General features: G+C 41.0%; 1 protein-coding gene and 1 long non-coding RNA gene across 4 annotated transcripts in view; one reads left to right on the top strand and one right to left on the bottom strand.

The window, feature by feature from the left end:
- Positions 1–1,967: 1,967 nt before the first annotated feature.
- LOC107316150 overlaps positions 1,968–22,544 on the bottom strand; it is a 31,873-nt gene continuing 11,296 nt past the window's right edge. Inside the window, exons 1-3 of one of the 3 annotated variants that reach the window (XR_001556188.2) lie at positions 13,587–13,800; positions 12,466–12,622; positions 1,968–3,254 (exon numbers count right to left, since the gene is read on the bottom strand). This is a non-coding gene — a long non-coding RNA (uncharacterized LOC107316150). Of the gene's footprint in view, positions 3,255–3,692; positions 4,421–12,465; positions 12,623–13,586; positions 13,801–22,544 lie in introns of those variants that run through there. The other 2 variants (XR_001556187.2, XR_001556186.2) reach the window with 2 other exon arrangements.
- TECTB (tectorin beta) lies at positions 4,547–12,077 on the top strand. The gene is made up of 11 exons (XM_015867385.2): positions 4,547–4,742; positions 5,605–5,693; positions 7,157–7,347; positions 7,759–7,901; positions 7,988–8,060; positions 9,008–9,111; positions 9,187–9,270; positions 9,424–9,586; positions 10,526–10,595; positions 11,382–11,414; positions 11,883–12,077. Exons 2-11 carry the CDS (start codon positions 5,618–5,620, stop codon positions 11,933–11,935), a joined length of 990 nt encoding a protein of 329 aa, XP_015722871.1. The 5' UTR covers positions 4,547–4,742; positions 5,605–5,617; the 3' UTR covers positions 11,936–12,077.

A 22,544-nucleotide genomic window follows, 5' to 3' on the forward strand; every position in this document is an offset into this window, starting at 1 on the left:
ACAGAAAATCCCTGCAGTTCTGCTCTGGCACATACAGAGAGAGACGGCAGCACCATTTACAGCTGAGTCCAGCAGCCAAAGCCACTCTTTCTTTAAAGCATCACTGGAGAAGTCAGGCTGGCTTTTTTTTTGCCTGAAGTGTCCTGACTTCCACCTAGGAGTTAGCTCTGTCCACTCAATGAAAATACTAAGAGCACTGTACCAACTAGAGCAGAATCAGGCACGAGTACAGGAGAGCAAGCAGGGTGCTTCAGCTTCCAAGGCAGACAAAAAATAAACATGAAACCAAGCAGAGCAACATGCCTAGGTCTCAGTCCAGATGCCCTCATGCAACATTCAGCCCCATTAGAGATACCCTTGAGTATCCTCCAGCTCCTAATACAAAAGCTCATGCATCTCTTGCAGGCACAGCAGCACAGTTGCAGATATCTTGGCCTCCTTACAGTTCCAATGAATGCACTGCATGCCTGTGCAAATGAATCAAGTATCTTGCAAGTTTAGGCATCTCCAGAAGAAGCGAGCAGTCCAAGGATGGCTGTGGTCTCACGTGACCAGTGTAAGTCATCAGTTCCAGTCTCACATGACCTGCTTTGCATGTCTCATGCCCTCATTAAATCAAGCCCAAAGCCCTTAACCAGAGCAACAGTTGGCTTTGGGACAGCCCATGAGGAAATAGGTAAAACAAAACACCTACCTGAAATGCTTTGGAGTGAAGGAAGCTTAGCTGGAAACCAATGATTTTTTTTCCCAACAGTAGAGACTTCCAGGCAAAATTTAGATGGACAAGCTTCTGAAGAATATTACTTTGAGTTTGCTGGCAAAGCTAAGCAGCAACAAGCATTCAAATGAACGCGATTATTTACTCAACCACAGCTCTGCAAGCCATAAGATTTCCTGTTGTGAACATCAATGAGAACACATTGAACAGCAGAAATGTGAAGGGAATGGTTCTTCAGCTGAGTGCATGCTCAACCACACCCCAGGTGGTGCATGTCCCAGCAGCAGTGCTGCTCACTAAGCACATGGCTGCAGGTGATAGCTCAAAAGTTATGAATCAGCATTGCGTAGTTATACAGGTGATACACAAGGCAATTTAGAGCAGGAGGCCATCACTTCCAGTGCTCCAAAACCGTATTTCTGATTTTCATGTCTCTTTCTCCTAGAACTATGTTTTCCTCTGATTTCCCATGCTTCTGGTTTGATTTTGTGCAGTTACTGAAGATCATGATCAACCCAAGGACTAACAGGTATAGGGTACCTATGGGTGCCAGCTGCTCTGTTAATTGCGAGCACAGTTCAATCATCTGCTCGTTAAGGCTGAAACATCATGTGCTGAAATGAGTGACCAGTCACATGCTACCAATGACTAACTATTGGGCAGGTATTTATTCTATAAAATAGAAAACAATGGTGAAATCCATAAGGTACTTACAAGGTTGCCTTGACTAAGGCAACAAGTCTGCAGAGCACAACCCACTCTAGGATCCAGGACAGGTTTGGCTATATCAACTCAGTTGTGTGATTCCATAACAGTACCCATTAAGTCATATCAAGAACAATACGAATGCAGCCCCTGTGCTTCTGGACCCAGTAAGTACATCTCCACACTTTTACTGTAAATGCACCCTTTATATCAGGCACAAGTAAAAATGCCAGGTTTTGGTGCATGGTTGGAAATGCTGTCACCAGCACATGGCAACTTCTAAACAAATGTCACCAGGTTTCACTCCTCCTAGAGTCAGTGAAACACCTCTGCTGCTTCTTACTACCCTATGAAATCCTTCCTTAAAATTAAGGAGTCCTTCAAGCTCACACTCTTGCCCAAAACAATAAAAACTGAATGTCACAATAACCTTTGCAGATCCTAAGAGCAGAACTTCAGTTTCTTCATGTAAGAACCAGACAGCAGATATTCACACAGCTTTCAATCACAACCAGAGAAACAAAGCTAGAGAGACAAGCTGCCCTTGTAGGCAAAATTCACAATAAGGCCTTCATTTGCTCTTTGACAAAATCTTTACAGATACTTAGATTGCTGAGATTATTCAATGGGCTTGGAAAGAGTCAGGGAAATGCAACAAACCTCAATGGCCTCCTTTGCAAATTTAATGGCTTTCCTTTCTCTGTGATTCAATTACTGAGAGAAACCTAACCCTTCTCCAAGCCTTCACCTTTGATCAGAGCAGGTATCCAATGCTGTTCAGTTTGGGTACATTTTGTGCTTTTTTCTCATGCAAATGCAAATTGCTGTGGACCAGATGGCACTTTTGCCAAATTCGTTTCATGGATTTTAGTCTGTTTTCTACAGTTCACCTAAAAGGAGTATTAAGTGCACGGAGACTGCTTTTCTGTGAGAAGATAATGAGAGATTTATTTTCTTTCAAAAATTACAAGATTAGATCTAGCATGGAATAATTCCGCTGAAACCTGTAACATTACATCAACGATTATTTAACTGCATCATTTGATTAAAAGAATTATAACAAAGCCAATCTGTATTTACTCTATTAGCAACTGTGGAGAAGTTGGCCACTTACATCATTTATAGCAAAGTATTTACACTAAGTTTAGCCAAATATCTTATGCTCCAAATTAGTCCTGCAAGACCCAAGAGACCCAAACCAACCCCAGGGTTGAAGCTGATCTCTTGAGCTTGAAGAATCAGTTTGCATAGAGCTATGAGGCTTTTCTAGTGTACAAAGTTGCAAGGAAATACATTCTTAAGCAAACCTTCACCTTCTTCCTGTGCTGTAAAGACTTGCTAGCTTGGTAGTTCAAAATGCTTCACCAGCTCCCAGTTCCTAATACCAAACCAAACGCACAGGTACACACAAAAAAACAAAATTAAATGAATGTTAACACCATATATATTCAGCCAGAGCTGGGAGTTGGAAATTGAATTTGGGCTTCATTGCCTGCAGAAGGATTTGGAGTGAGAATATAAAACAGATACCATGAGTTAAATTTTCCTTATTTTAGAATTCCTGCTAAGGATAATTCCTAGCTAGAGCAAACCAAACCATTTATGAGCTTCTGTTCTTGTTCAGTGGGTTATTCTTTAATTCAATTAAAATAAAGACAAACTCTAACCAACAGTGTTTTTCCATTTGTACCTCTCTAAGTAATCTCATTAAACTGGTATGTGAAGGCTTGTGGAACCCGACTCACAAGAACAGTGGGAGCAGCCTATTTAACAAGATGTCCTCTACACTGCAATCATTGTGATGCTTCAGATCCATGTTCAAGTTCATTATCTGAAACAAAACACAGATCTTTATGTAGTTTTAAACTTTTCTTTATGGTTCTGAATCAATTTGCAAGAATTAGAAGTCATTCTAACTACACATAAACATTTTCACATCTTTATAGATTCACTTTCACACCACTATTGCTGGGCAAGAGTTAGCATCCCCTACAATGAAGCCATAGTCATGCTTGAAAGCTGTGTGGCATTAGCTAGGTGTGGATCCATGCTGTGGATTTAAGGCAGTGAATGCTCTCCTGCAGGTGAGTCCATAAATCTCACTGGTTCTTTTCTGCATCGAGCACCCACAGAAGAACTGAACCCACATTGTTCAATATTTCAGTTTAAGATCAGAGCTACTGTGCTCTGCTGCAAAAACCTTACTGCTGCATGACCCTCTCCCCCCCACCACCCAACCCAAAAGCCACTTAGGAGAAAGGAGACTCACATAAAGTTCTGCCAGAAATGAGGCAGAATTAAGCTCTTCCACATGGAGAACTGCACAGGAGGAGCCACCAGACTCAGCCAGGAGGAGTCCCCAGGACTAGGTCCCTCAGGCAAGACCATTTTATGACTAATAATTTTTCTTCAGTTCGGCAAAACAGCAGTATCACATCCGAGTCCTTATTCTAGGTCTGTCACCACAAACAGGATGCTATGTGTCACATGAAAAATCTACTATGACTGTCATGTGGCAAACACAGGGTATGTGTCATAACGAAGGCAAAGTGGTTTGAGTTCTCTGCATAAGGGTGAATTTTACACTGTAAAACAATGTTATGTTTAATATAGAAGTGTTACAAATATACTCCTACATGGTGTAATATTTAACACATATTTTACAGTCCTATATATATATAGTATTGCGTGGTGTAATTATATACTACAACGGAAATTTGAAAGACCTCACCTCGACTCAACTGTGAGCTTTTAGGAAAAATAAGCATATGAGATAATTCCAAAGATGGTTTATGAAGCTGAAATTGCATCTGTCCATCTACATGGCACAAAACATTGACCTCATTAATAACCCATTTAAGAGGCATCTAATTCATATACAGACCTTTGCACTGAGCTCTATAAGGCAGCTGTGATTTTGTCACTGCAAAAACTACATTTTCCTAAGAAACTTGGAAAAGAGAGAAATTATATCAGTTATACTCCTTCGGCAGGTTTACGTTCAGTTATTTCCAAGATCTGTTACAAAAAAACACAAACGAAAAACCATCACAGACCTAAAAAATCAAATAGCAGCAACACAGTCCCATCTAAGGGAAAGGGAATTGCTTTTCTATAACTTTTTTTTCTCCCACAGTGGACAATACTGGCGGGCTGAGATTTAACCAGAGATGGGCTCCTTTTACAAGATTGCTTATATAAAGCGGAGATAACAGCAGCTGGGTTCATTTGAAAGAGGACATCTTGGGAAGAGCCGGCAACGCAGCTACTGGAATAAGACTGCAATGAAAATCTGAAATACTGAATCACCTCCTCTCTTGTAGGTATTGTACTTCATTTACTGCAGAATGCATAGGATTTTAATTAGAAGGGGTTGCCTCGGTAATGTCATGCGTGAGCTTTTTATGAATGTATTTAGAAAGAGGATGAGTGAAAATGTTGAAATTGATTTCTTTTCATGGGAATGCTTAATGGGAAAGGCCTTTTTTCTTTACCTAAATTATGCTGCTTAATTCTGATGCTGTGTTCAGTAATGTTGATATGAGGGCAGACACTGGACAGTGTCCACAAGGGCAAAACAGGAGCAGAGTAGTCCCAGCCCCACAGGCTGCTCTATGCCCAAGAGGGAAGCAGCTTGCAGGGCTGAGGCCTGTGGTGGAAGTGGAAACTAAAGCCACACAAGATAACTGCTGCTAAACTTACAGTTTTCAGGACAGAGAAATTGTAACAATTTTTAAAAAACCTACAAGAAGTTAAAATTATATACATGAGGATAGACATCAACACAGAATAATTTTCGCGTTACATTACTAAGCACAGTATGTATATTAGTTCCATAGCATTTCTTCTTGCACTTTCAACTGTCCCTCTTTTTCAGCTCCTGTTCTTTCAGTTTCCTTTAGTTATACTAATGATTTAGGTTTAGACTCTTTAAAAGAACAAAAACATCCTAGAATAACTTTAAATCAGCACTAAAATAAAACAGTAATACTGTCACAGTAGTGATCCATTGATAACAGTGGTCTTGGAAATATACTTCTTTTTGATGCAATGGAAATCAGGTGACAATATCAGCAATGTTATTTATTTCTACATGCAAGATTATTAAAAAGTAGCCCGTTTAACAGTTTCACGTCTTCCAGTTGGGAAAACAAATTCAGTTTTTTTCCCTGTGTCCTCAGGTCACAGCAAGAAATGGTGCCTGTTACTATTTATCTGATGGTCATCTTGGCTCAAGCTTTTGCGGGGCCCTGCACTCCAAATAAAGCAGGTAGAATTACTCAAGTCTCCTATGCTCTTTTTTTTTTTTTTTTTTTTTTTTTTGTATTTAAGCTGCCAAAGTGTAGTTTTCCATTTAAAGCTGGTTTTCTTCATAGAGTTAAACTGTAGGATTTGGAGAGTTAACCCTCATATTTCCTTTATTGATTTATTTCCAGACAGCCTAGTGCACTAAGCATGCACTAAGGTCCTACTTCCCTACAGACTTAGGATGCTTAACTTTGCAATAAAAACAGTGCAATAAAATTAAGTGTGGATAGAATTCAGATATAAGATGGTAATTAAAAGAGCAGCAATCAGAAACTGGATGAAATACCCACAGTTAGTGCTGCGGATCTCTGCTGCCTGAGCTGAGCTTCAGTCCTCCTGACTGCAATCTGATGACTGATGCTGAGAGAATGAGATGGGCTGAGCTCCTGAACACCACCGCTATACTTAAAAATATAATGATCATCATTGCAGCTGAGGCCCCAGTTACACTCTGATTTCTGCCCAGACACTCAGACGATCTGGTGCCAGACAAACTCTCAGTGCACAATTCACTAAGAAACTTACTTTCAGAACATGTTGGAATATGCCTCAATAAGGAGTTTTTGCATTGAATGCATGGCATGTGAATATAATAATAGACCAGTGTGTGCTACTGCCGGGAACTTCACAGTACATTTTAACTATCTGGCCCTCTGTACACCTATTTCAGTGCCCTCTCTTGCACAAGGAGTTTCTCAGAGCTGAGGACCTTCCACATTTGTGAAGTCACCATCTCTGACCACCAACACAAGCAGAACAAGCCTGCATTTGTTGATTTGAAAGAAGCAAGCTATTAAGGTCCCCGTATGATTTTCCCCACATAAATTCGCCCAGCTCCTGCATATTCCCCAAACTCCTGCAAGTCCAGGAAGGCTGAAGAATCAGGCTTTTATCATAAAGATGAGAGCACTGTTTAAAAACAGACAAGTAGTTCTGGGCAGAGTGTTGTGGGGTTTTTTGTGTGTGTTTTTTCAAGGCAGTAATTGGTATTTCTTTCTCAATTTTCAGTTCATTAGTGTTTAGTCACTATTTCCATTTAAATTCACATCACACCTTCAAATTCACACTGCCTGATTCTCTTTGAAAAAGGCTCAAATCTTCTGCTATGACAAAACAATTAGTCTCAGTTATGGAGTTCAATATTCATTGTTGTCCTAACAATAACCATACAAGGAAACAAATTGCAGTGCTATTAGCTATCAGTATTAACAGGGCTAAACTTCAGGGAGGACTGAATTTAACAACCCTGAGGTCAGTTCTGTGTAGCTCATGCTGTTCCCATTCCCCTGCTGCTAACATTAGGGGGCCTTCCAGCGGGTCCCACACACAAGATTTAAATCCCTATGGAAATCAGATGTGTAGACTTGTCTTTATGAAAGAAAATCACCCCTGAATTTCACTCTAGGCATATTGTTTTCCTTTCAGATGTAATTCTGGTATACTGCTATCCTAGAACCATCATTACAAAAATTCCAGAGTGTCCTTATGGATGGGAGGTCAATCAGCTGGCACTTGGAGGCATTTGTTACAATGGGATCCATGATTCAGGATATTACCAATTCACAATCCCAGACCTGTCACCTAAAAATAAATCATACTGCGGGACACAGTCAGAGGTAAGACTTTCAGACCAATGTTTTCTGACAGGTGGCAAAGCACAGCCTGAGCTGGGTTCAGGAACTGGCTGGATTCATTTGAAAGAGCCCATTTGGTTCCAGTGGGCTTTAAGTACTGATGAAGAGAGGGCAATTCAGGTTATCAGGCCTCTTCTTAGATTTAGTAGAAGGAGGAATTAAGTAGTCATGCTCTACATCTACAGGCAAAATACACACAGGTATAGTGTTATTAGCCTGTGTGCCTGCCACACATTTACATGCATACACAGAATATGTAAAGCTACAAAACCATGTTTCATTAGGAATGCTGTTTTGTCACAAAGTTGAATCCTCATATTTTAACATGCCAGGTTGTTCCCCATGCCTCAAACAGCCACTGGTGTATACATATTTCTATTTTCCCACCTACAGTTTAAGAGTCCTGTTTATCACTTCTACAACTCCATCGTCTCCAATGACTCCACAGTGATCCTTAAGAGCCAGCCTGTGAATTACTCATTCACCTGCACATACAATGCCAACTACTTGGTGAACCAGGCTGCCTTTGACCAAAGGTAAGTCTTGGTCTGGCAGTGAGACTCCCTCCTTTTTAAACCCCAGGTTTCTCTCATACAGAGCAATGTGGTTTTTGTATCCCCAGAGTGGCCACTGTCCATGTGAAGAATGGAAGCTCTGGCTCATTTGAAAGTCAGTTATCCCTGAACTTCTACTCTGTAAGTGTTCTTTGCCACTCAGCTTTTTGCCTTCAATTTCCACCAACATCAGCAGGAAAAAAAAGGCTGTTGCTCCTGACTTCTGCATGTCACAGAGCACATTACCAGCCTGTAGCAGATAATTACAGCGTGGTTTGTATAGGTCCTCATTTCCAGTGATTAACAGGGGTATAACTTAAACCAAACAGAGCAGACACATGCCAGATGTTCATTTAACTCCTCCATAAGGCAGCTTTTTCTGCTGACTGGTACAGTTCTTGCATGCTGATGAGCTTTATAAAGAAAAAAGCCAAACTTGTTAGTAGTCCCACTCAAAGAGCAGCAGCATCCACTTACAGACACTGCCACTATGATATTGTCTCTGTAGGAATGGAAAAGCTCTGTGCACGCCCCTTGCAGTCAGCTTCCTTGGCTGCTCATCTGGCTGGCATTTCATGCTGCCCAGAAATCCTGCTGAAATTTTGCTTCCAGCATTTACCCCTGGATATCAGGCTAATCTTTTGAAACATTCCTTCCCTCCCCACAGCTACTCCATGCTGCTCCTAATCTTTTCCCATCAATGCACACTCTAAAGAACCAATGCAGCTAGAAAAATCACAGCCTACTTCACTCAATTACCCTCAATGTGACTGGCCCCATTCCCACCCCATACAGTTATTTCCAGTGCCCCACTCCTACCCATTTCCCCCAGCAGCTCTGGTTCAGAAGGGCTGCAGCAGCAGGCCCACTTCCCACTCATGCTCTCATTCCACACATCCCACATCCCAATCAGCATCAAATTCTGCCACTTATTATGAGCCAAATATCAACCAAACACAGATTTTGGAGCTCGCAGGTAGTAAGAAACCAAGCTTCTGCAGTCCCCCTCTCCAGAGCTGTCTGAAGTTGACATGCACTTTGCATGGTGTATGTAACATATGATGCTTTTTCCTCTTTTTCTTTCAAAGAATGCTAAGTTCACAAGTATAAAAGAAGCCCCTTTTGTCGTCGAAACATCAGAAATTGGTTCTGACATATTTGCTGGTGTGGAAGCTAAGGGCTTAAGTGACAGGTATGTGAAGAAAGGAACGACAATAAATCAGCAATTGGGATGCTGTGTGCTGACCTGATGCTTGTGCCTTCCCAGGTTCAAAGTTGTTCTCAACAACTGCTGGGCAACACCTACCTCAGAGTACTTCTACCAGGTGCACTGGCCTCTGATCACCAAGGGGTAGGTGCTGGTGGGCTTGGGGAGCTGCCCTACTCATCCCCAAGCACCTAAAAGCAGGAAGCGGCCTACAGCTGGGGAAATGCATTCCCCAGACTGTGACCTCAGGACACGATTCACACATCAAGCTCTGACATTTCTCCACACACAATACAGGTGTGCCTCAGACTTCTCCATTATCGTCCATGAGAATGGGAAAACAAACCGTGCAACATTTCAGTTTAATGCCTTCCGCTTCCAAAACATCCCCAAGCTGTCCAAGGTCTGGCTGCACTGTGAGACACACGTTTGTGACAGCGAGAAGTTCTCCTGCCCAGTGGTAAGACCTCCCTCCAAGGGAAATACATGGGGCTAAATTCAGACAGTGGGTGACCAGGGGGCATGCCAGGTTGGGAGCAGGCATTAGATGGAGCCACCAACATGCATTAACCTGAGTGGTGGGCTGTGCACCCTGATCCCTGTCATGCCATGGGTACTATGTGCAGCATTGAGCAATTTGTTTGGAGGTGTTGAGAAATAATGTAGTTATTTTAAAACCTCAGTTTTTGTCAACATTGCAGACTACGCTCCTGTTTGGCCAACAGCTACAGCTAAACAAAAGCATCATCCTTAGAGGCACAGGGTAGAATTCCTTTCTCACCCTCCAGGGTGGGACCAAGCCAGCACCTCTGCAGTCGGTGAGCGGTCTGCTCTAATTAAGGTTGAACCAAGCAAGGCAGATCCACAATGAATACATTCAGAGATTATAAAAATGCCCACAGCTGCAAAGGTTAGGGAATGGACAAGGACCTTTGATCTAGCAATCACTGCCTCTGATAAAGACTTTGTCAGTTGTAAGAGACATTAGATCTGGATAGAAGATGATCTGAATGGAGGGGATTTGGTGCTTCCTCTTCATATCCAATAAACAGTTACAGTTTGCAATAAACAACAGAAGTCTTCACAGAGGTCATAGGTTAAATAGAAGGAGTTCAGCTACAGCCTTCCTCCTAGAGAGGAAGCTTGTTTGAAGCTGCACGAGAAGGGCAGCCCACTGACTGCAGACCAAAATCCTCATCTAATACACAGCAAAAGCTCCCCTTGAGCACCAAAAAGCCCCAGTGATTACAGAAAAATAAAAAACGGTCCCTAGAAAACATGCAGCAAAATTGATACAGATTTCATTTACTTGGTCGGAAACGTGAGAATTGGGTTTGGATGTATACTGACATGTATTAATCTGGGGGGGTATACATGGCTTTCTCTCTGATCTCTTGAGACATGTGACAAACGAAAGCAGCGCATGGAACAGACCGGAGGTGTTTTAGTGGCGGAGATCTCTGTGCGCAGTAAGTAGTCGGGCTCCTGGGGTGGGGTTCCCTTTGGGAAGCAGTGAACTCTCCTCATTTAGAAAGTGAGTAAATGCACCTATTTGGCATTAATGACAAGTGACTAAACCACTTCCACAGCAAGTTAGCAATGTAAATCCTGGTCACCCAAATTTGACGTCAGCAACAGCCCAGACAGTCTCTAATGGGATGCACATGTTGGGGGGAGAAGCCAGGCTTAGGAGAAAGCAGTACTGAGCCTTTCTTTGCACTTACAGTGAGTTCTTCAGTGTAACCAGAAATCCAGCAGGTCAACCCCGCGTGCCCATAGTGTGATCAGCCATCAATACTTCCCATTACAAACCCAAACATTTTACTTCCATCTGCTGCCTCCTGGCGGCAGGAATTTCTCCCTGAGCTAGTTTGGTTCTGCAGATCCACAAGTTATGTGCTTTGGATACAAGTACTTGGAACAAGGTACGCCTAAATCATGCTTTCACTAAAGCTCTTCATACTGGTTTCACAACCACGTCCACACTATCCTGCTAGCCAACATAAATTACAGATCCATCTGGAGCAGTATTATTGACAATCTGAGCGTTGCACCAGTAAAACACCACTAATTTTATAAAATTAAAGAACTGGAGGATCCTTTCATCACTTTGGAGAGTAAAGCCAAGAGGAAAAAATACCCAGACTTTCAAAACATGGCCAAGTTATCTGCTTTTACAGAGCACACTGGTGCACTTTGCCCTAATTAAAACATGCCATTCAAATGTTATCTTTTTCTCTTACTTTACTTTACAGACAAAGGTTTATCCAGATTTTACATGTTCTCAGGTAAGCAGAAAAATCTCGCAACAATGCTATCAATTCAAAATACGGATCCTGAGTGGTTCTGTCAAAGTAAACTCTGTCGCTCAAAGAAAGATTTGGTAAATTTTGTAATTTTGACAGAAGGAAACGTTTCAAAATCAAATCTCATCTCTCATTGCTTTCCTCCTATAAGCACTTCCTTCAACCTGAGATCATATCAGTAACTTCCAATGCTAAACAGTAATTTCTCTTCTTTCTATGCACTCTTCCCAAGAAGGAACAAACATGCTTTGCCTAGTTAACAGAGATGCTTGGAAAGCGTTTCTATTGGAGCTGGTTTGAAAGCCTTTTCAAAGCTTGTTTGCTAAAACCTGATACAGTGACAGAGCCACATTAGGGCATGCAGTATATTAGTAGGGGTGGGAAGAAAACATGAAAGGCGGCTGATGGTGAAGTACTCACATTTATTCTCTCTTTTTTATCCTTTTACAGATGTTATCTTCCACCTACTCTTTGCAATTGGATTTTCTGCTGTTTTATTATAAAACTCAGCTTAGCTACATTTCTTAATTTTTCCCAATCCTGGACCAGGACTTTACTAAAGATGTTTATTTTACAGAAGGAAAATTCAAGTCACCAAAAATCCTTGTGCACCATTTCATCCGATAAATAAACCATTCCACGAGCCTTGCGTCTCTAGTATTGAACAGCCCCAAAGCCGCTGTGCCCCCTCCAGATCCCCTGCAAGCATTTTAAACTAGGGAAAACAAAATGGCTGTGTATTCTACTGATGCCTCCCCTTACAGAGCTGTGATGCCAGCAGTGTTTGTTTCTACATGGAAGATAATGATATACAAACTATGCATTTTCCACTGCCAATTTTCCCTTCAGCATCCCCTTTCCTTAACAGCCTCAATGTGGTCTTTAACTTCCCTCAGGCATGGTCTGGCAAGGACATAAATACTTCAGCTTGATCTGTAGAGCCCCTCAGCACCATGAAAACTAACTTAGCAGTCAACAATGGGAGAAAATCATGCCTTTTATGAAGCAATAGTTCAGAAGCCCTGGGAATTACCTGACATTTCTTTCCTGTTCTCAGTATTGATTGGGTGGGTGAAGTAGAGCTCCGCACACACTGCAGTAGGTATGGTGCTGTTGGAACCATGTTGCCTTTGGACAGGCTTAGTGCTGAACATCTGCACGGTATGGATGTGAAGCAAGCACATCTGAGGCTGGAAAACAAGATAGTGAGCTTTAGGATACATCCTTGGAGACAGCTGGTGTCAGATACAGCAAGCATCCCTATGTTAGCTGTTCTTTCTGCCTTCTTTGATATTCTATACTCCCACTGTTCCAAATCAGAGTGAACTGTTTTGCAAAGAGGAACATCCCTCTGTGAGCATCATTCTATTACACAGAAACCACCATACTCAATATGAAAGTTCCCACATCATTATATTAAGTTTCTTCAGCTTGTTCTTCTTAATTACAAAGATAATACATAGCTAGGTCTCTGTTTACTCCTCTAGGTGTAATTTCAATATATTTATAAAATACAGATGTATTCATAAAATAATAATAAATAGTTGTTTAGAGGTTGAGATTCTAGCAGACAGCATCCACCTGTCAGCCTGCAGAAAAACGGTCAGCTCTGAAGGAGTGCATTGAGTCACTACGTACAACAGAGGGCACCCTTGACAGAATGGTCCGATTCAAGCCAGAGTTCAATGAACTGGGTTGTCACTGTGAGGCAAGATTTAACGGCACAAATGTGCTAGTAGGCAGAGCTATCCTGCATTTTGTACATCATCCAGAATTTTCATCAGAGCCCCTGGCAGCTGCTTCTCCTGCATTTGCTCTCTTTCCCCTCTTCCCAATAACACCCCGAATTTCAAAACTTTCTACCCAGCAGCTCCATCTCTTCAGATTCTCACTTGCCACACGAGATTAACAGCATGACTTCTCCAAAGCTTGTTTCTTTTGCTTGGCCTTCGCAGCAGCCACTGTCCTCCTCCAGTCATGGCTATATTGTGCAGAAACCCTTGAGCTGAGCACCCTTGACAGGATGATTCATTTTCTTCCTGATTATGCAACAACGTTTTAATTGGAACAAACCTTGCATGATTGCAGCGTGCCTCCAAATTCCCAGGCCACCTCCCTGCCCACCGTGGGATGTGCACCTCTGGGCACACATACCTCCCTGTGGTTACAGCACTGCACTGAATGTGGTCCATCTAGCCAGCTGGCTGTGGGTGCAGGTTGGGCAAAGCCCCATCACCAGTCCAAGTTTGGATCACTGGGTCTCTACAAGAATTGTTTCTTGCTAAATAACAGTAACAATAATAATACAGCTCCCAGAGGTGACTGTTAAAAGATCTGTCCCAGAATACAATACCATATGAATAGGTATCTTCTCCAGAAGCAAATTAGTTACTGCTATTTAAGGGAGCACAAGTTGTCCACCCTAAAGAACTTGCTTAAAAAACGTACAATAATTCACTTTCATTTTTCTTAACCTTTCTAAATAATATTTACTGACCTAAATAATATTTGTTCCAACATTCAAAAATACAGGTGTTGCAAATGATTTTAGTGCAAGCTAATGCTTGATAAGCTTCTTAATGTCAGTAACTCTGTATCTGTATCTATATTAATGTCTGTAACTCTGCATCTTCTTCAGCTGCTGGTGCATGAAGGTGCTTGCTTAGATCTCAGCATCTGCACGTGAAACTCAAGGCCATTCATGGAGATGCAAGCAAAGCAAGGTTAGTTACAGTGAACCCAGATAATCTGTTCAGAAGCAGATTTACCTAAAGGTTACAATCTGTTTTTTTCCCAGTTCTTCCTCCTATATGAACAAACCCCAAAGGCATAAGGGATTTTACATACTTATCATATTTTGTCATTGTAAAGATGATGCATAAGTCCACCAAGGTCATGGCAAGAATTGGAAGAGCCAGTGAACACACACAGGTATCAAAGTAACAACAGCAGCTGCAGCACAATAGCGCTAGCACAGTGACACACATTTACACAATACTTTGGTCATTGTATGTAGGTCACAATTCCCACTTGTGAACGGTAAACACCATTAACTGTGACAGCCTTTGACAGTCACTGCATATGCAAGTAACAAATAAGAAGGTCCAAGAGAAATTGCCAATGAAAGAGCAAGTCAGATCTAACAAAATGTTCAGGAGTACATAGCAGTAGGCCTGCCATCTCTGCAACCTGCTACTTCCCAGCCTGGACACTCTACACTCAGCATGGCAAGGTACTAAAGGAGAGACATTCTGAGCTGTCAGAGCTGCGCTGTACCCTACAGCCTGGAGATCAGCACACTTTCCAACACATTTTCCTTTGTTGCTGGAAAGACAATCCACCTAATTTTTATCCCGTTCTTCAAAAGCAATTGTGTTAGATGTGTTCCTGCTCTGAATTATAAGATAGGTGCTGTTAAATGCCCCTATCCAAAGCCCATGGGATTGCAAATGGCTTTTCTGTGGTGCAACCAGTCTCCAGTCTTCCCAGACTGGTTCCATGCTGTGCCTCCTCTCCTGCTAAATTCTCTCTGCGTGTGGTTTCATCCATATTAACACACTCCTCCCACAGACTGGCTCCCTGTGGAGACTTACACACTGACACAAAACAACACTGGCAGGGATCCTGTTCTGCTGCAGGTTAGCTTGCCTTCCTGCTTATGCTCACCTGCTCTACTATTTGGAAAATAACATCAGTATTTTTCTTCTCACAATGGCGTAAATCAACAGAAAGATTCAGAATGTATGTCACGGTGACCTAATTTTAATGAGGTGATTAACTCACAGTCGGTAGCATGGACTTATCAGTAACAAGGCCCTGAAGTATGTTTTGAGAAGATCTTGCAGGTTTAAATCACACTATGCTTTTCCATAAGCACACTCAGCAGTATCCAAATGATGTAGCACTGAGAGATGGGAATGGGGAACACTGATCCTACTCCTTGGTGAGTGCTAAAGCCAATGTCTAATGTTAGAGCAGAAGTTTTGTTGCTGTGAACTGTTTGCTCTGCAGTATATATTTACACACAGACAGAAGGGATGAAGCAAGCAGGTCATAGCAGGGTGGCAATTCTGACTCCAACTCATTCTAGACACACAGGGAATGTTACTTGAATAACAAATAGCCATCAAGGAAAAACAAACAACCTGACCTGATATCTGAGTATGAATTATGAAATCAGAAAACTTGCAAATTTTGTATTTATTTCATTTGTGTTAGAAAGAGAAAATCCATGCATACAGAAAACCAAGAGAACAAATGTAAAGGTTGTGATATACAATTAATTATTTATCTGGTGATCTATGGTAATGACCCACAAGCATCAATAGCAAACAGAAGGTAAAATTCAAAGGTTAATCACTTGGAGGCTTACACCAACAGGTTTTACCTCACACTTGTGATAGGTGTATCATTATGTCTCATTGGGTTGCAATTTCTTACCCTCTGCTGCACCCAGACCTCCACCCCTGGCTCACCAACAGCCAGACCCAGTCTGTTTACTTGTGCAAATGTCAATAACACAGTCTCAGCTCTCTGGGCATAGAGCCTATCTCACAAGAAATCACAGCCATTGGGAATTTCCAAGGCATCACAGCGATTTCTTCAGCGCAGTTGATCCTATTGTGGATGGATTGGCTGCCAGCCTCCATATAAGCATCATCAGCAGTTTCTACCTTCAACAAAATCAACAATGAAAACCCAACTATTATTATCAGACATACTACAGGAGTACAGGACCAACTTCAGCCAACCAGAGATTATTCAGTCCAGCCAACTAAGCATAAGACCAGGAGTTAAGATGCCTTTTCTCCACTAGTTACAGTGCTGCTTTCCCAAAATCTATTCGCCTTGTGGTTGATGGAGGATGATGGGAGAAATAGAGGATGGATCTAACTAAGTCAAAGAAGAAAACAGAGAACCAAACCCTGCAGCTCTACCAACATCCAAGAAACAAGCTGCAATCAAGTGAAGTTGAAAAGGAGGAGAAAAGGAATAGTTTGTGTTTTTTGGTTTGTTTTTTTCTTTGGTGTTTTGTATTTCTTGTTCACTATCTCTTTCATTTGTTTAATATCTCATTGTTTTGAAAATAGGCAGAAGTTACCAAAAGCTTTTTCCAAACTTTAATAAATATCAAAATACATGATTCATGGAATTCACTATTCACCATGCTAACCAGTATTGCCTTTGCATTTTGCTTCTCTACTTCTTCCTCTACATCCAAAATTAGCTTTTATTCCTTACTGTCAAGAATACTAGAGAAATAATTCGATTAGCAATACATCTGTACAGAGCCTTCATTGAAGAAATCAGGTACCACTGATGACAGATTGTCTCTGTCTTCCTTCTCTCTGCCAACAACTGCTTTGCCCTTTCTCCACCAGTCCCTCTGAGTTGTTGATGTCATTTAGCAGTTTACTCATCAAAGAATATCAGAGTACCACAGGCAGAGATACATCCCACTAGATCAGATCGCCCAAAGCTCCATTCAACTTGACCTTGAACACCTCCAGTGATACTAAGATCCCAGCATGCCTACTGGGACTTCTACAAGGACTACATTAGTTTATCATCTAGGGCTAAGAAACATAGCAAATACCATAGTGTCAGATTCCAGTAATTCTGTGCTGGAGGCTGGATTTCATGGCAGGGAAGGATCTGACTAGTCTATTTTATATTACTATTCTTTCCATGACATCCCATAGTTTGATCATGCTTTGGCCTTTCTGCTGCGTGTTTTTGCAGAATCTGTGTATGCTGCTAAAGATACAGTTCTTTCTCACCCTAGTTTAAATAGTAGCTAGCTGATGGAAGGAATTATTTTGGAAGAAAACACAACATTCCATTTGTGTTCCTCTGGGGAAGTTCAGGAAGGACAAAGTTGCTGTTTTGACCTGCACTGTTCTCCCAAAGTACTCAGTGTGCAGTCCCATAATGTAATGCATGGGAGTAACCTAGGTCAGAGGTTATTGCGCTCCAGGCTTCATGTGTGAACACATCCCTCCTCCCAACCCCCCACGTAAGAGCAAAATGCCAATATACAGTAAGCAAACTGACATCCTTCTCCTGGAGGTTGTTAAGATGCACCAAGAAAATGGAAAGCAGCACATGCTACCAGCACGGCCTTGGGGCCATGTACCATGCCAGAAACGAGTCTGTCAAAAGATCGTTATCTTATACATAATTTACCTTGACTCTGGCCTGTGCTGGGGCATCTATTACTGAATTGCAGAACTGCATCTACATTACATCTACTGCAGAATTCTATGCTTTTCTAAGGTAATATGGCTAAAGAAAACATACATGTATTTTAAAGACAATATAAGAAGTTTGGAATCTAACTAAGAATATCTTCAAGGATTACAGCTCTCAAAACCTGTGCATTTACACAATGCATGCAACAGATTCCTACAGAGCTCTTGTGCAGAATGCTATGAAAACAGTCCTGAGTACAGACATCCTAATCAGAGACAATTGAATCACATAATCATTTAAATTCAGAGTTTTTTGCCCTGTGATTGATTTGCCTTTTTTAAGATACTGGGTATTTTGGATGAAGATCATAGAGGAAGCATAATACACTCCTTGTAGACTCAAAGATGGGTGGAGGAATTATAGAATCATTTAGGTTGCAATTGTATCAGTTTTTGCTGCACAGTAATCCTTGTTGTGTGTTCTGCACTATACTACTGAAGACTGTAAAGTGGTGTAATATATATGCACAGCAAATTGCAAAGAGGACGGTTGCACAGTTTATCACCATAGCAGTTTTCAGTACTCACTAACAACCACTGCCTCAGCTGCATCCTGGCCAAGAGAACATTTCCTGTTAGTAAAGCATCACATGCTTTCTGCGATAGCTAGATATAAGTCCTCCTTTAAACATCTAGCAACAAGGACCTAACCCACAGTTTTGGAAAGTCTACAGGGAGCCAAGTGTTTATTACCTGCAAAAATATTAACCATCACAAACCAGAAGACATTTCTTTACACATAAAAAACCAAAACTGGTCTAAGGAAACAAGCAACAGGCTCAACACATCCCATTTCAATACTCCATAGTATGAGAGAAGTGCTGTGCATTAAACTCAGTTTTAGATTCACAAGTAACAAATGCTAAAAGATACCACCTGATGAAATCAAGCTGATTTAACCTTGCTTTACTCCCTTAACTCATTCCTGCTGATGCATAGTAGGAAAACTGGAACTTGTGATCTCATCTCTTTAAACAACCAGAGAGCTGTGGGTCCATCTACAAGGCAAATCAGATGCAGTTGACCTCTGTGCAGATGTCTTTTCTTTCCTGTTGATGATAAAGGAAACCTAGAATGACTAAGACTTCAGTTGAAGTAGTACAGTTAAGCACCTAGAGCTAATTGATTGCATGTGCAGAGTATGTGTAATTCAACATCTTCCAGCTGGAGAGACAGGTTGCTTTGTCTTTGAAATGCTCATGTAACTAGGAGCAGAAATTATCCCACTTAGTTAAACAATATCAACTAGACATACAACACTTAATAGAATAACTGGTCAATACTCATTTCCCATCTTATTTAATAATGTTGTATATTTAACAACCTCAAATACAGATGATAAAAGAAAACTGTATTTGAACTGGAACTTCTAGCAGCAGATAATATGTACTTGAAGTTTTTCTGTTGAAGGAACATATCTTCTATGTTGTATCTGACCTTAACAAACGTTAACTGACATGGATTTGCACAGATCCATATTTTATCTGCTTACCCCTGCACAGCAGCTTTGGGTGAATGTCCAAGTAACACAGCACAAGTCCAGCCAAATACTTCAGACTTCTATGTAGTTTTTCTAACCATGATGGATGAAAGACAATTTCGACATAAGTGGCTGAGGATATTGAGCAGTGCTGCTATCTGATCACATAAACAATGGGATATCACAACCAGAAGGCCAAAAATGTATCCTAGAGACAATGACAAGATCTTCACTTTTCCCAGCTGCCACTTGGTTCTGACTTTTGTATCACAGATCAGTTTGGGTCTACTCATACCTCACAGTTTATAGTTGTTTCTGTACTTTATAATTTTGTGAGTAAATTCCATGATAAACCTTTGACTGTTTCTTAAACCAGTTACCACACAGCTGAAAAATTACCAGATGTGGCATAAATTGTAGATGACTGCCTACCTCTTCTCTTCTTGAGAGGAGCAATCAGCCAGTCAGCCACATACACAGATCAGCCAATACAGCTTGCTTATAAATCCCAGATCTGTGAATCAGTCACCTGGTGGCAAGTTTGAGCATTCAGCAATGAACTGAGCCAATGTCTTCAGTTGTTGGGCAAATGAAATTGCCCACACTACTTTATTCCCTCTGGCAGGGCTGATGTTTACTACTGTTATCCTTGGGTAGGATACAGGAAGGAAATAATTTCCATATTTTTAACCCACTGATATTTGTCGAACTTCCTCCTATCAAAATATTGGCACTCTTTGCATTATTGGAATAATACTTGTATCAAAGACCAAATCTAAATGGTCCTGGCCCAATGTTCTTTTTGGAAGGGACCACACAGAAAGGAAAGAACTTGCAGAATTGGTAGAGAATGTGGCAGATGACAAAAAGAAGTCACAACAGAATAATGTATTATCCAACTCCCACACAATCAGCAGCAGAACTTTTTATCCCCTTTCTGTCTCTACCAAAATGTATGGTCAGTGCTTTGAGTTACTGGATGGACAGTTTTGTCCCCAAGCAGCCACTGATTTAAAAACAAAAACGTGGAATCACTTTACTTGGGAAGAAGTTGCTAAAAATGAAATCAATCAAGCAAACAAAAACACTGCAAGCTGAAAGTTAACCATTCTTCCCTAGAAGCAGGACCCATTAAACCACTGCAGCAACCTTGTGACAGTGCAGAGGGAATAGCACATCGCTTCCTGCAACATAACTGGGAGCAGGAACAGGCACAGCTGTGTTAGTAGCTCTTGGGCATTCTTTCTAAGGATTTATTACAGCCTCATTAAAACACTGCAGCATGAGCCACAAACCACTGATACCAAAAATCACACAAGTCCTTTTGATGAACAGTTATTTACCTTTGAGACACTGTTTTAAACTGTATTTTTGGTACTCTGGGTACCAAACTTGCATTAGAGAAGTTTCAATATCTGAAAATTACACAGAAAAGTATTAAGGAACCATTACCTGGTGGCTTCATTCAGAAAATCCTTTCCCAATCAGTGTAATTTCATGTGAAAAAAAAAGATTCAGATTGAAATTCTTCACTAGTTTGCACCTGATCTTAGAAGCCATACTGGAGGCGATCTTGTAATCACATAAAACATCCCACTAACAGTCTAGAGAGCCTGCTTGCAGGCAGGGTCCTGTGAAAGGAGTGTTTTCTGGTTTGCAATCTTATGAGTAGGTTGGGTAAATCACTAAGGTGAATGCACTGCATAAAAACAAGTTATTATTACGTGAGGGTGTAGCTGTCAGTATAAAAGATGGGTGAGTAAGCAGCTGAGCAGCAAAGCACAAGAAGCTAGCAGCAGCGCAAAGGAGATTACAGAAACAACAGTGATACTGTACTGAAAGAGGTGAGTGACTGAAAACAAACAAAAACTACAGCAAAAAGCTTAAATTCAAAACACTGCTGCTTGCTTTATGCATTTGGGCAAAGATGCCTTACTGGTGTTAACAGCTCTGTACTGTCATAAGATTAAGGCTTTAATGATATTTTTAATCTCTTCTGCTCTCTCTGGTGTGGTTTGTTCTCTTGTACTAAGCTTCTTAATAGATGCTAAGATTTTATGGTTGTATGTATGACAAATATATTCTCTAGAATACCTACTTCCACTCATCATTCTTGCCTTACACTTACTATTATGCTATCACTTTGCTATTATGCTATCATTTGCTTTTTGGGACTGATGGAGAGAAACCCTAGCCCTTGTGAGAACTATTTTGCGTGGACATTTGAAAAGAGCAGAAATAAACATCAGATAAATGACCACAAGCAAGTACAACAAAGTGTCAGCACATGGACTGGATAAAATGCCATATAAAGAGCGAAGAATCAATATATACTGGTACGTATTTTTGAAGATTATGTTGACTTACTGCAAGTCTAGAAGAAAGCAAATAGCAACAGACCTACATGAAAAAAAAGAAGATCCAGCAACAACATGGATGCTATTTTTCTTTTCTGAATAATGAAGTAGTGATAGTACTAACAGTACATATACACTGGTGACTGCACAGAACTAAGTGAAGCCATCGACAGTACTGACTGGATATACCTCACTGTCCCAGAAAAACATCATAGGGATTTTCTGTTGTTTAAAAAAAAAAAAAAAAAAAAAAAAAAGAATTGCAAAATGAGGAGATAAAGTGGATTCAAATGAGATGAAATCAAATTAGGTGTTACAGAGGTGTTTCCTAATGTGACCTCTTGCAAAAAGTTAAAAGCACCAGTGTGCACCAGCTTTAAATGAAACAGAAATAAAGGAAGGTAAAGACTCACTGTTCCAAGCACCTGTCAAGATCACCAGCACTCTGGTTTCTCCCTCCAGCTTTGCTGAGGGGCTGAGGTTGAACACCTTCTACATTAGTTTCTGCTTTACCTTTGTGTTTGAGACCACCTCTTTGTACGTTTGGACAACAAACCGGGATCTTGAAGTATGACATTCATATGAAATAATTAATGACACTACTTACACCAAAGGTATTACAACAGCATGTGGGTGTTTAAAATGAAGCATGGTATGTGGCTGCTATCAAGAGGAAGTCTCAGTCACCCGTGCTCCTCATCACTGGCTGAAACATGAGTAAGTTTGGAATCGTAGCATGCAGAACAAGGTGTTACTGTGGGACAACCTATTTTTGTGCAGTCTATGCAACATATGGAGTAGATACTGCTTATTATGGCCAAGTAGTTTTTAGTCTTTACAAAGCACTGAACTGATCTGCCAAATGCTCACTAATGTAATTAACGATCCATTTCTCACCGATGATGATGCTTTGACATTTATAGATTGTATAGCATTTATGGCATGCTACTGCAACAAAGAGACAAATTAGATTACATGATACAGACACTGGTCCTTCTTGGATGTGGTAATTGCCTCCAGAGAA

This window comes from Coturnix japonica, chromosome 6 (genome assembly GCF_001577835.2).
Source record: "Coturnix japonica isolate 7356 chromosome 6, Coturnix japonica 2.1, whole genome shotgun sequence".
Classification (NCBI taxonomy): domain Eukaryota; kingdom Metazoa; phylum Chordata; class Aves; order Galliformes; family Phasianidae; genus Coturnix; species Coturnix japonica.

Coding starts and splice junctions, on each gene's coding strand:
- TECTB (XM_015867385.2), top strand. CDS start 5,618: ATGGTGCCTGTTACTATTTATCTGATGGTCATCTTGGCTCAAGCTTTT. Junction 7,902..7,987: donor CAGGCTGCCTTTGACCAAAG/GTAAGTCTTGGT, acceptor TTGTATCCCCAG/AGTGGCCACTGTCCATGTGA. Junction 9,112..9,186: donor GCTAAGGGCTTAAGTGACAG/GTATGTGAAGAA, acceptor GTGCCTTCCCAG/GTTCAAAGTTGTTCTCAACA.